This window comes from Nerophis lumbriciformis, linkage group LG32 (assembly GCF_033978685.3).
Source record: "Nerophis lumbriciformis linkage group LG32, RoL_Nlum_v2.1, whole genome shotgun sequence".
Classification (NCBI taxonomy): Eukaryota; Metazoa; Chordata; class Actinopteri; order Syngnathiformes; family Syngnathidae; genus Nerophis; species Nerophis lumbriciformis.
Genome location: NC_084579.2, coordinates 3,087,098 through 3,101,029, shown reverse-complemented (window position 1 = coordinate 3,101,029; position 13,932 = coordinate 3,087,098). Strand labels below are relative to the sequence as shown.

General features: G+C 38.3%; 1 protein-coding gene across 4 annotated transcripts in view; it reads left to right on the top strand.

Annotated features, from left to right (window-relative positions):
- heatr1 (HEAT repeat containing 1) overlaps positions 1–13,932 on the top strand; it is an 80,969-nt gene continuing 67,037 nt past the window's right edge. For all 4 annotated transcript variants that reach the window (XM_061926701.1, XM_061926699.1, XM_061926700.1 and 1 more), the window contains exons 1-4: positions 1–143; positions 4,425–4,569; positions 4,640–4,856; positions 4,930–5,071. In XM_061926701.1, the coding sequence (XP_061782685.1) occupies positions 4,428–4,569; positions 4,640–4,856; positions 4,930–5,071 (501 nt within the window). In that variant the 5' untranslated portion in view covers positions 1–143; positions 4,425–4,427. The remainder of the gene's footprint in view (positions 144–4,424; positions 4,570–4,639; positions 4,857–4,929; positions 5,072–13,932) is intronic.

The window sequence follows — 13,932 nt, the reverse complement described above, 5'->3', positions numbered from 1 at the left end:
AAAGACGAAGGCGGATGTGAGCAACCGGGAATCATCTCTGCTTGTGCGAAGAAGACGTAACCCGGAAGTGATCATCGTCCGGCCGGCACCAGGTCATCGCATCCACGGGTCTCGCACATGTTTGGAAGAAAACAAGTTAAAAGGTTTGCCTGCAACTTCTTATCATATAAATGACGTCCGAATATGGTGGAACTTTGTTAAACATCCAGCATTGTTTGTCTTAGCTTGATGCGTGCGTTAATCGGTAAACTAGCCACATGCTAATAAGCTAATAAAGCTATGTGGTCTAACTTCACATAATCTCCTATATTTGATACTCGGGTCGTTTTTATTTAACATTTAGACACTCCTCAGTCAAACTTTAGACTTCCTCGCAAACTACAAATCCTTTGACTTACTATATTGTGTAAGGGCTTTTTTCCAAATCTGCGAATTAGCAGTTGTAAAACTTTAGCTGTTTTTTTTTTTTTTTACTCATAACACAATTTTCCATAGATTTTTGTGTTCAATAAACGTGAATGCAATCAGTCTAAAGATAAGTATCAATCAGAGGTGGGTAGAGTAGCCAGAAATTGTACTCAAGTAAGAGTACTGTTACTTTAGAGATTTATTACTCAAGTAAAAGTAAGGAGTAGTCACCCAAATATTTACTTGAGTAAAAGTTAAAAGTATGTTGTGAAAAAACTACTCAAGTACTGAGTAACTGATGAGTAACATACACACACACATATATATATATATATATATATATATATATATATATATATATATATATATATATATACAGGTAAAAGCCAGTAAATTAGAATATTTTGAAAAACTTGATTTATTTCAGTAATTGCATTCAAAAGGTGTAACTTGTACATTATATTTATTCATTGCACACAGACTGATGCATTCAAATGTTTATTTCATTTAATTTTGATGATTTGAAGTGGCAACAAATGAAAATCCAAAATTCCGTGTGTCACAAAATTAGAATATTACTTAAGGCTAATACAAAAAAGGGATTTTTAGAAATGTTGGCCAACTGAAAAGTATGAAAATGAAAAATATGAGCATGTACAATACTCAATACTTGGTTGGAGCTCCTTTTGCCTCAATTACTGCGTTAATGCGGCGTGGCATGGAGTCGATGAGTTTCTGGCACTGCTCAGGTGTTATGAGAGCCCAGGTTGCTCTGATAGTGGCCTTCAACTCTTCTGCGTTTTTGGCTCTGGCATTCTGCATCTTCCTTTTCACAATACTCCACAGATTTTCTATGGGGCTAAGGTCAGGGGAGTTGGCGGGCCAATTTAGAACAGAAATACCATGGTCCGTAAACCAGGCACGGGTAGATTTTGCGCTGTGTGCAGGCGCCAAGTCCTGTTGGAACTTGAAATCTCCATCTCCATAGAGCAGGTCAGCAGCAGGAAGCATGAAGTGCTCTAAAACTTGCTGGTAGACGGCTGCGTTGACCCTGGATCTCAGGAAACAGAGTGGACCGACACCAGCAGATGACATGGCACCCCAAACCATCACCCAACCATGCAAATTTTGCATTTCCTTTGGAAATCGAGGTCCCAGAGTCTGGAGGAAGACAGGAGAGGCACAGGATCCACGTTGCCTGAAGTCTAGTGTAAAGTTTCCACCATCAGTGATGGTTTGGGGTGCCATGTCATCTGCTGGTGTCGGTCCACTCTGTTTCCTGAGATCCAGGGTCAACGCAGCCGTCTACCAGCAAGTTTTAGAGCACTTCATGCTTCCTGCTGCTGACCTGCTCTATGGAGATGGAGATTTCAAGTTCCAACAGGACTTGGCGCCTGCACACAGCGCAAAATCTACCCGTGCCTGGTTTACGGACCATGGTATTTCTGTTCTAAATTGGCCCGCCAACTCCCCTGACCTTAGCCCCATAGAAAATCTGTGGGGTATTGTGAAAAGGAAGATGCAGAATGCCAGACCCAAAAATGCAGAAGAGTTGAAGGCCACTATCAGAGCAACCTGGGCTCTCATAACACCTGAGCAGTGCCAGAAACTCATCGACTCCATGCCACGCCGCATTAACGCAGTAATTGAGGCAAAAGGAGCTCCAACCAAGTATTGAGTATTGTACATGCTCATATTTTTCATTTTCATACTTTTCAGTTGGCCAACATTTCTAAAATCCCTTTTTTGTATTAGCCTTAAGTAATATTCTAATTTTGTGACACACGGAATTTTGGATTTTCATTTGTTGCCACTTCAAATCATCAAAATTAAATGAAATAAACATTTGAATGCATCAGTCTGTGTGCAATGAATAAATATAATGTACAAGTTACACCTTTTGAATGCAATTACTGAAATAAATCAAGTTTTTCAAAATATTCTAATTTACTGGCTTTTACCTGTAAGTGTCAAAAAGACAGCCAAAAGAGTTTGATATGAGAATAAATCTAAAGTTAAAATATAGGGTAGAAATGCACCCATTGGCAGGAAATGTAGTCTTGATTTTCAAAATGTTCTTTCAAGGCTTGCATGTCTACATTAAAACATTCTTCTTCATACTGCATTAATATATGCTACTTTTAAACTTTCATGCAGAGAAGGAAATCACAACTAAAAAAAATCACTAATTTTTTCATACGGTGTTGATGTGGAAATGTTTGTTATTTTGATGGTGTGGACGTGTGGCACCGAATGGAGATAAGCGTCTCGACAGACGTCACAATATTTGAACAATGATGACGAAAACTGTTGTCTCTGTCGTGTCCGTGTGTCGAAAATTGTTATGCGCTTATTTTTTTATTTGATTTTGTGCGTGGCATAGATTTGCCGTGCGCAGAGGACGCTTGAGCAGGGCGCGCACCTTAGCGGCTGCGCTAGCATCACAGCTAACGTTAGCCATGCCGCTACCTCGCTCTCTGCTGGGAGAGGACGTATACCGTATTTTCCGCACCATAAGGCGCCCTGGGTTATAAGCCGCGCCTTCAATGAACGGCATATTTCAAAACTTTGTCCACCTATAAGCCGCCCCGTGTTATAAGCCGCATCTAACTGCGCTAAAGGAATGTCAAAAAAACAGTCAGATAGGTCAGTCAAACTTTAATAATATATTAAAAACCAGCGTGATGTGGGCGCGCATGGAGTCGTATATCAACATGGACGGAGCTGCGTGAAAAAAGCCACCCGGCCTCTTCGCGTAAACTTACCTTAACCACTCGCTCATCTTTTCTTCATCCATCCCTTCGAGTTAGCTTTTATGATGACGCCGGCTGGAAAGGTCTCTTTTGGCAAGGCCTTCCTTTTGAATATCACCATGGGTGGAAGTTTCTGGCCATTAGCATGGCAAGCTAGAACCACAGTGAAGGATGACTTCTCATTCCCTGTGGTGCGAATATTCACCGTACGTGCTCCCGTTGTATCCACAGTGCGGTTCACAGGAATATCAAAAGTCAGTGGAACCTCGTCCATGTTGATAATGTTCTCTGGCCGGATCTTTTTTTCAGCTATCTTGTTTTTACAATATGCACGGAAAGTAGCCAGCTTTTCTTGAAAGTCTTTAGGCAGTTGCTGTGAAATAGTAGTCCGTGTGCGGATGGAGAGATTGCGTCTTTTCATGAACCGGATCCCTGTCGCTTAGTAGGAGCCATTTTGTGGTCTTTACAGATGTAAACACACAAAGGAAATGAAACGTAATATCCGCGCGCTTCTTCTTCTTCTACGCGGGCGGGTGGTTGCTTACAGTAGAAGAAGAAGCGCTTCCTGTTCTATGGGGGCGGGTGCTTACCTTGGCGGTTGCTTGCATAGAAGAAGAAGCACTTCCTCTTCTACGGGGAAAAAAGATGGCGGCTGTTTACCGAAGTTGCGAGATCGAAACTTTATGAAAATGAATCGTAATATTAATCCATATATAAAGCGCACCGGGTTAAAAGCCGCACTGTCAGCTTTTGAGTAAATTTGTGGTTTTTAGGTGCGGCTAATAGTGCGGAAAATACGATATACGTATGTGACGTATGACGTGACAGTATGTGACGTATGACGTGACAGTATGTGACGTGCGTAAGAAGGTGCGCTAGCTGTCTGTGAGAGGGAGACACAGGAAAGAGTGAGAAGAGCCTGTCGTGTAATGCCAGCAGCTAAAAGCAACTGCGTGAGAATTGTGGATGTGTTGAAGGTGTGCTGGAAAATGCGGAACGGAAATTACGGAGCAGCAGAAAAGTGGAATGTATTATTTAAATAGGTGCGTTGGAAAACACGGACCGGAGTTTTTTTTTAAACTGGATCTGGATCGGCATTTTCCCATGCCTTGCCGATACGCAATTTTTGGCAAATATCGGCAGCCGATCCGATCCAAATATCGGATCGGGACATCCCTATATAGTACCGAATAAGATTCATTAGTATCGTGGTACTCTACCAAAACCGGTATACCGTACAACCATATTCCACTGGTTTTGCAGATCATGACGTCATTAGCCCACCAGCTGAAGCGGCTGGCGCTGCCTCAGAGTGACCCCGACCTGCTGACACGAACAGAGGTCGCGTCGCTCCTCTTTGACCCCAAAGAAGCAGCCACCATCGACAGGAGCACCTTTTACGCTCTCGGTGAGTCAGACCGAGACCCCGTCATCGTCGTGTTGCACATTTGAAACTTCTTGTTCTCGCTCCTCTGCAGGCTGCACGGGGCTGGAGGAACTTCTGGGGATGGAACCGGCGTTCTCGGAGTTCCAGGATTCTTTGTTTAGCCGGGCCTCGGTAACGCTGGAACGGAGCGTCCAGTCTAAGGAGGTCAACCAGAAACTGGACGCTGACGTCGCTCTGTTCCTCACCCGCCTGTCCCCGTACTTCCTCCTCAAACCGGCGCACAAGTGCATCGAATGGCTGGTTCATCGGTATGCAGCCACGCTCATAAAACGGCATATTCCGATTCAAATGTAAATGTATTGTTTATTTGCGTGTACGCAGCTTCCACGTCCATCTGTACAACCCTGACAGCCTGCTGGCTTGCGTGCTGCCGTACCACCACACCAACACCTTCGTCAGAGTGCTGCAGCTCCTCAAAATCAAGGACGCCACAAACCGCTGGAACTGGTTACATCCTCTCCAGGTGACACGTCTTCAAATGTCCTTTTTCCAGGTTATTAGTAGTCAAGGAGGCCGATAAGCCATATTTTAGTCCACAGTAGAGATGCGCGGATAGGCAATTATTTCATCCGCAACCGCATCAGAAAGTCGTCAACCATCCGCCATCCACCCGATCTAACATTTGATCAGAACCGCACCCGCCCGTTGTTATATATCTAATATAGACGATGCAAGGCATTAGTGAGGTTATAAAGCTTTTGCCTGTTAAAGAAAGGAGACTGATCCAATGCAGCACAGACATTCGCGTGCCACGCTGTCACGGCCCAGACGCACACCAATGCGCAATCATATGGGAGCCGCGCTGAGCGCACCTCCAAGCGCGTCTCGCTGCCGGCGACGGCCGGGTATGGGCCCGACGCTCCAGCGCCATCCATTTTCAGGGCTAGTTGATTCGGCAGGTGGGTTGTTACACACTCCTTAGCGGGTTCCAACTTCCATGGCCACCGTCCTGCTGTCTATATCAACCAGGGTGAGCCCCACCCCTTTCGTGAGCGCACTGCGCGTGGAGTGACCCCTGTTACGCGCCCCCGGCAACAGGGGTGGCGGGCAGGTAAGCTGCGCGGGCGGAGCGCGCGGAGTGACCCCTGTTACGAGCCCCCGGCCACGGGGGTGGCGGGCAGGTAAGCTGCGCGGGCGGAGCGCACGGAGTGACCCCTGTTACGAGCCCCCAGCCACGGGGGTGGCGGGCAGGTAAGCTGCTTACCTGCTGCGCGTGACACCGGCCGCGGCGAAGGCGGACGAGGCGGGGTGTCGGTGCGGTGGGCGCGGTGGTGACCCTGGACGTGCGTCGGGCCCTTCTCGCGGATCGCCTCAGCTACGGCTCCCGGTGGGGCCCTCTCGGGGGAAGGGGCCTCGGTCCCGGACCCCGGCGAGGCGTCCCTTCTCCGCTCCGTAAAAGTGTCCATCTCTTTTTTTTTTTTTTTCTGTTGTGGCATATGCTGCAGGTGCCTGCTCGTTTTTCGTATGTGGGTAACATTTAACTATGTATATATATTTCCCAATTGGTTTAACTGCCAACCGCCTGAATCTATTTAAAATCTAATTTTTTTTTATTTCAACCGCCCGACCCGACCCGCGGATAAAATCTAATTTTTTTTTATTTCATTCGTGGATAATCCGCGGACTCCGCGGTTGTGCCCGCAAACCGCGCATCTCTAGTCCACAGGTGTCAAACTCAAGGCCTGGAAATAATATGTGTAAATAAAGTACTGTAACTTTTCTCACTAAATGTATTCTTTTTCTATTTTGGGGAGAAAATAAATATATGTACTCCATGTAATCGCAAATGATCTTAACTTAAATATTGTTTAATTATGCAAAAAAATATATTATCTAAGGCTGCAGCTAACGATTATTTTTCTATCGATTAATCTATAGATTATTTTTTTCGATTAATCGGTTAATCTATAGATTTTTTTCCGATTAATCTATAGATTATTTTTCCTTTTACCGATTATTTTTTTATTTAAAATGAAGATGAAAAAATAAATTTAGGCCAGTTTTTTCAAAAGGCATGACTTATTTACAAAAAAAAAAAGTATGGCCACTCAGTCAACATTGACAACAACATGACAAAATATTCTGTAACAATGTAAACATTTAAAACTTTTAACATTTAACAAAATTAAAAGTAGCTTATTTGCTTTTTAATGTGCAAATATAAAAGTAAACATCCAGTGCAAATCTTAATATTCTGCAATAGTATAAGCATTTCAAAAGTAAAAGTATTGCTTATTTTGCTTTAAAATGTACAAAAATAAAGATAAACATCCAATACAAAAAAGTGCAAAACGAAATATTCTGTAACAGTGTAAACATTTCAACAAAAGTATAAGTATTGCTTATTTTGCTTAATAACACAACAATGATAGTATGATTAAAGTGAAAGTTAATTGTTGGTTTGTACATAGTATATGTAACTGTTACTGTTGTAAAAGGTATTTGCACAACTAATTAACGTTAGCGTCTTTGTAAACACTGAACAGGCACGCCAAACGCGCCTCTCAGAGCGAAACGGTGTTTTAGTTTATGAATTTACAACGCAGATACAAATGACACATTCATGTTTTTGTGTAATGATGACAACGTATACGCACGCGGACGATTGACTAGTTGATGGTGATGGCAAGAACGCTGTCGGGTGTTTTCTTTTCAAATGTTCCTTCATAGCCGTTGTGCTGCTATGATAGGCCATTTCCGCTCGACACAGTGTGCATACAACAACTGTCAAGTGTTTTGCTTTTTTCGCTGTGCTTATCCCACACTTGAAGGGATGTACCAATGCTAAATGTGGCTTCTGGATTTCACTCAAAAGACCAGACCGTAGTTACGTTTTCCTTTTATTTTCCTTTAGTTTGCAACAGTTTTTCCAACAAAGAAACAGCTTCTTTTTTCTTCTTTAGTCATTTTAGCAGTCTTTAGCAGTGTTAGTAGACTTTAGTAGACTTTAGTTTCTTTAGCTGTCTTTAGCTGTCTTTAGTAGCCTTTAGCTTCTTTAGTAGCCTTTAGCTTCTTTAGTAGCCTTTAGCTTCTTTAGTAGGTGAAAAACCTTTAAGGACAAAACACCACAAGATTAACATGCTGTAAAAAATCAATCAATTATCAATCCCATAATTTACAATTATTAATTAGGCAATCAAACTCTTAACCATTAAACAAGTGCAAGAAAATGGACACATCTTTTCCCTTTAAGTTAAAACAGATTTTAAATAAATTGTCTCAACATAAATGCCCCAATATACATATAAAATACTTTTAAACCCAGAAACACAATAGATAAATGCAGCAGAAAACCCAATATGCAAATACATAAATACCTAACCAATTAACCACCTATTTAGATACATATTTAAAATCCATATTCAATATAAATATATTATTAAATTAGCAGTGAAACACTCAATCTTAAACGCCGTCTACTGGTAGAAAAATGCCCCTTTTTCTATGCCCTCACCAGCAGCCAATGATCCAACACAGTTAAATCCAACACTTTAAGTTGAGCGACTTCACCCTCCTGATGAAGCAAACTGCTCCAACATTTATCAATCTAAGCAAAGAATATCAACACTTCCTTACTAAACAACAGTTACACAAAACACCGTGTGTATTTAGCCTCCAGACTAAGCACGCTACATGCACACAACCCATTCCCCCCACCCCCGATCTCACCAGCGCAACAGGTGCGCCACACCCACAAAGAGAAGTAAAGTGCAATCTTACCGGCTGTCCGTTCAGCTATTGGTTTTGGTACACTTTTGGCACAACTCTGGGTTTTCTGTAACGAACTAAACCTTTTTCCACTCTGCGCTGCCGTCTTTTGTACTCCTTGATTTGACACAGCGGTCTAATTACCGGGCTCGCGCACCAGCAGATGAGACGGGAGCGCGCCGCGTTATACCTGCGCGTGAACGTAAACTGATCGGTTCTGATCATATAAGCCGACTGGCCGAAAAAATGCCCAATTATATACATTTCCTGGGGTTGCCTAGGTGAATAGGGATGCGGATGTGCTCTAAGATAAAATATAATTTTATTAAGTGGCGTTTGGCTGGTTGCTCAGCAGCCACGGTTGCGAGCTCGCGCTTCAGCAGACGAGACAGCTGTTCGCCGCTACAACATTATTAGGCCGTTTATTGAAATACTCCCACACTTTTGACGACTTTTGGCGGGCTTTTTTCCCCTCGCTCGCACCGCTCGCATCATCTGCTTTGCCCTCCGCCATGACGGCAGTGTGACGTAAATATGCGACGCGTCGAAGCACAAAAACGGCGTCGACGTATTTACGTAACCGATGACGTCGACGCGTCGTTTCAGCCTTAATATTATCAAACATTCAAACCATTTTTTAAATAGAAATAAATACTAATACTAATGATTTCAAAGCAAGTTATCCATCAAATTGTGCAATGTAAAAGTAGCAATAGATTTCATGGTCAAATTGTGAGATTTACTGTGCTTTTTACAGCATTTTTCTCTAAATGAAAAAAGTTTTTTTTTCTTACTGTAATAAACTGTGGTGTCGTTTTGGCATCTACAGTAATACACCGAAAAATCTACAGTTGTTGTTGAAAACACAAACAGGCAGCTCAAGTGCCAACATTTTACTGTAAAATTGCATTATTTTTTTTGAATTAGGAAAAAAAAGGACATTTTACAGTAAAATTCTGGCAACTGAGCTGCCTTTTTTTAACCATAAAAACAGCAGTACTCTTTTTACATTTACAATAATATACACTACATTTTAAGCTGAAATTATTGCAACTTACTATATTTTTTAATACATTTTAGTTTAAAAAAAATCTACTAATAAAATGCTAAAAAACGGTACTTTTTTTTACTGTAATAAACTGTGGTGCCGTTTTGGCATTTACAGTAATACACTGAAAAATCTACAGTTGTTGTTGAAAACATAAACAGGCAGTTCAAGTGCCAAAATCTTACTGTAAAATTGCATTATTTTTTTTTAAACAAATGTAAATTTTACAGTAAAATTCTGGCAACTGAGCTGCCTTTTTTAACCATAAAACAGCAGTGCTCTTTTTACATTTACAGTATATACACTACATTTTGAGCTGAAATTATTGCAACTTACTATATTTTTTTATACATTTTAGTTTAAAAAAAATCTACTAATAAAATAAATAAAAAAAACAGTACTTTTTTTTTACTGTAAGAAACTGTGGTGCCATTTTGGCATTTACAGTAATACACTGAAAAATCTACAGTTGTTGTTGAAAACACAAACAGACAGTTCAAGTGCCAACATTTTACTGTAAAATTGTGTAGTTTTTTTATTTACAATAAAAAACAAATGTAAATTTTACAGTACAATTCTGGCAACTGAGCTGCCTTTTTTTTAACCATAAAACAGCAGTGCTCTTTTTACATTTACAGTAATATACACTACATTTTGAGCTGAAATTATTGCAACTTACTATATTTTTTTATACATTTTAGTTTTAAAAAAATCTACTAATAAAATGCTAAAAAAACAATACTTTTTTTTACTGTAATAAACTGTGGTGCCGTTTTGGCATTTACAGTAATACACTGAAAAATCTACAGTTGTTGTTGAAAACACAAACAGGCAGCTCAAGTGCCAAAATTTTACTGTAAAATTGTGTAGTTTTTTTATTTACAATAAAAAACAAATGTAAATTTTACAGTAAAATTCTGGCAACTGAGCTGCCTTTTTTAACCATAAAACAGCAGTGCTCTTTTTACATTTACAGTATATACACTACATTTTGAGCTGAAATTATTGCAACTTACTATATTTTTTTATACATTTTAGTTTAAAAAAAATCTACTAATAAAATTTAAAAAAAAAACAGTACTTTTTTTTTACTGTAAGAAACTGTGGTGCCATTTTGGCATTTACAGTAATACACTGAAAAATCTACAGTTGTTGTTGAAAACACAAACAGACAGTTCAAGTGCCAACATTTTACTGTAAAATTGTGTAGTTTTTTTATTTACAATAAAAAACAAATGTAAATTTTACAGTACAATTCTGGCAACTGAGCTACCTTTTTTAACCATAAAAGAGCAGTGCTCTTTTTACATTTACAGTAATATACACTATATTTTGAGCTGAAATTATTGCAACTTACTATATTTTTTTATACATTTTAGTTTAAAAAAAATCTACTAATAAAATGCTAAAAAAACAATACTTTTTTTTACTGTAATAAACTGTGGTGCCGTTTTGGCATTTACAGTAATACACTGAAAAATCTACAGTTGTTGTTGAAAACACAAACAGGCAGCTCAAGTCCCAACATTTTACTGTAAAATTGCGTTGTTTTTTTTATTTACAATAAAAAACAAATGTAAATTTTACAGTACAATTCTGGCAACTGAGCTGCCTTTTTTTTAACCATAAAACAGCAGTGCTCTTTTTACATTTACAGTAATATACACTACATTTTGAGCTGAAATTATTTCAACTTACTATATTTTTTTATACATTTTAGTTTAAAAAAAAATCTACTAATAAAATGCTAAAAAACAGTACTTTTTTTTTTTTACTGTAATAAACTGTGGTGCCGTTTTGGCATTTACAGTAATACACTGAAAAATCTACAGTTGTTGTTGAAAACACAGACAGCTCAAGTGCCAAAATGTTACTGTAAAATTGCATTATTTTTTTTTTAAACAAATGTAAATTTTACAGTAAAATTCTGGCAACTGAGCTGCCTTTTTTTAACCATAAAACAGCAGTACTCTTTTTCCATTTACAATAATATACACTACATTTTGAGGTGAAATTATTGCAACTTGCTATATTTTTTTATACATTTTAGTTTAAAAAAAATCTACTAATAAAATGCATTTAAAAACCAGTACTTTTTTTTACTGTAATAAACTGTGGTGTCGTTTTGGCATTTACAGTAATACACTGAAACATCTACAGTTGTTGTTGAAAACACAAACAGGCAGCTCAAGTGCCAAAATGCTACTGTAAAATTGCATTAATTTTTTTTAAATAAATGTAAATTTTACAGTAAAATTCTGGCAACTGAGCTGCCTTTTTTTTAACCATAAAACAGCAGTGCTATTTTTACATTTACAGTAATATACACTACATTTTGAGCTGAAATTATTGCAACTTACTATATTTTTTTATACATTTTAGTTTAAAAAAAATCTACTAATAAAATAAAAAAAAAACAGTACTTTTTTTTTACTGTAATAAACTGTGGTGCCGTTTTGGCATTTACAGTAATACACTGAAAGATCTACAGTTGTTGTTCAAAACACAAACAGGCAGTTCAAGTGCCAAAATGTTACTGTAAAATTGCATTATTTTTTTTAAACAAATGTAAATTTTACAGTAAAATTCAGGCAACTGAGCTGCCTTTTTTTTTAACCATAAAAACAGCAGTACTCCTTTTACATTTACAGTAATATACACTACATTTTGAGGTGAAATTATTGCAACTTACTATATTTTTTATACATTTTAGTTTAAAAAAAATCTACTAATAAAATGCATTAAAAAAAACAATTTTTTTTTTTACGGTAATAAACTATAGTGCCGTTTTGGCATTTACAGTAATACACTGAAAAATCTACAGTTGTTGTTGAAAACACAAACAGGCAGTTCAAGTGCCAAAATGTTACTGTAAAATTGCATATATTTTTTTAAACAAATGTAAATTTTACAGTAAAATTCTGGCAACTGAGCTGCCTTTTTTTAACCATAAAAACAGCAGTACTCCTTTTACATTTACAATAATATACCCTACATTTTGAGGTGAAATTATTGCAACTTACTATATTTTTTATACATTTTAGTTAAAAAAAAATCTACTAATAAAATGCATTAAAAAAAACAATACTTTTTTTTTACGGTAATAAACTGTGGTGCCGTTTTGGCATTTAGCATACCGGTATATGGCATTTTGACTCAATAACATAGTGAATGAAGCAGACAAAGTAATGTGTAAACAATGTCAATAACGAGATGGGCCATCTGTGAAGTGAACACTAGTAAGGTTGTAAATACTGTATAGAGTAGGCTAACCCATGTGGTTCCTGTGGATGTGAACACAATTACTGTAGTGACTAAATAACATAGTGACTGAAGCAGACAAAGTAATGTGTAAATAATGTCAACTAGATAGACCATCTGTGAAGTGAACACTAGTAAGGTTGTAAATACTGTATAGAGTAGGCTCACCCATGTGGTTCCTGTGGATGTGAACACAATTACTGTAGTGACTAAATAACATAGTGACTGAAACAGACAAAGTAATGTGTAAATAATGTCAATAACGAGATGGACCATCTGTGAAGTGAACACTAGTAAGGTTGTAAATACTGTATAGAGTAGGCTCACCCATGTGGTTCCTGTGGATGTGAACACAATTACCGTACTGTAGTGACTAAATAACATAGTGACTGAAGCAGACAAAGTAATGTGTAAATAATGTCAATAACGAGATGGACCATCTGTGAAGTGAACACTAGTAAGGTTGTAAATACTGTATAGAGTAGGCTAACCCATGTGGTTCCTGTGGATGTGAACACAATTACTGTAGTGACTAAATAACATAGTGACTGAAACATACAAAGTAATGTGTACATAATGTCAATAACGAGATGGACCATCTGTGAAGTGAACACTAGTAAGGTTGTAAATACTGTATAGAGTAGGCTAACCCATGTGGTTCCTGTGGATGTGAACACAATTACGGTACTGTAGTGACTAAATAACATAGTGACTGAAGCAGACAAAGTAATGTGTACATAATGTCAATAACTAGATGGACCATCTGTGAAGTGAACACTAGTAAGGTTGTAAATACTGTATAGAGTAGGCTAACCCATGTGGTTCCTGTGGATGTGAACACAATTACTGTAGTGACTAAATAACATAGTGACTGAAGCAGACAAAGTAATGTGTAAATAATGTCAATAACGAGATGGACCATCTGTGAAGTGAACACTAGTAAGGTTGTAAATACTGTATAGAGTAGGCTAACCCATGTGGTTCCTGTGGATGTGAACACAATTACTGTAGTGACTAAATAACATAGTGACTGAAGCAGACAAAGTAATGTGTAAATAATGTCAATAACGAGATGGACCATCTGTGAAGTGAACACTAGTAAGGTTGTAAATACTGTATAGAGTAGGCTAACCCATGTGGTTCCTGTGGATGTGAACACAATTACTGTAGTGACTAAATAACATAGTGACTGACACAGACAAAGTAATGTGTAAATAATGTCAATAACGAGATGGACCATCTGTGAAGTGAACACTAGTAAGGTTGTAAATACTGTATAGAATAGGCTAACCCATGTGGTTCCTGTG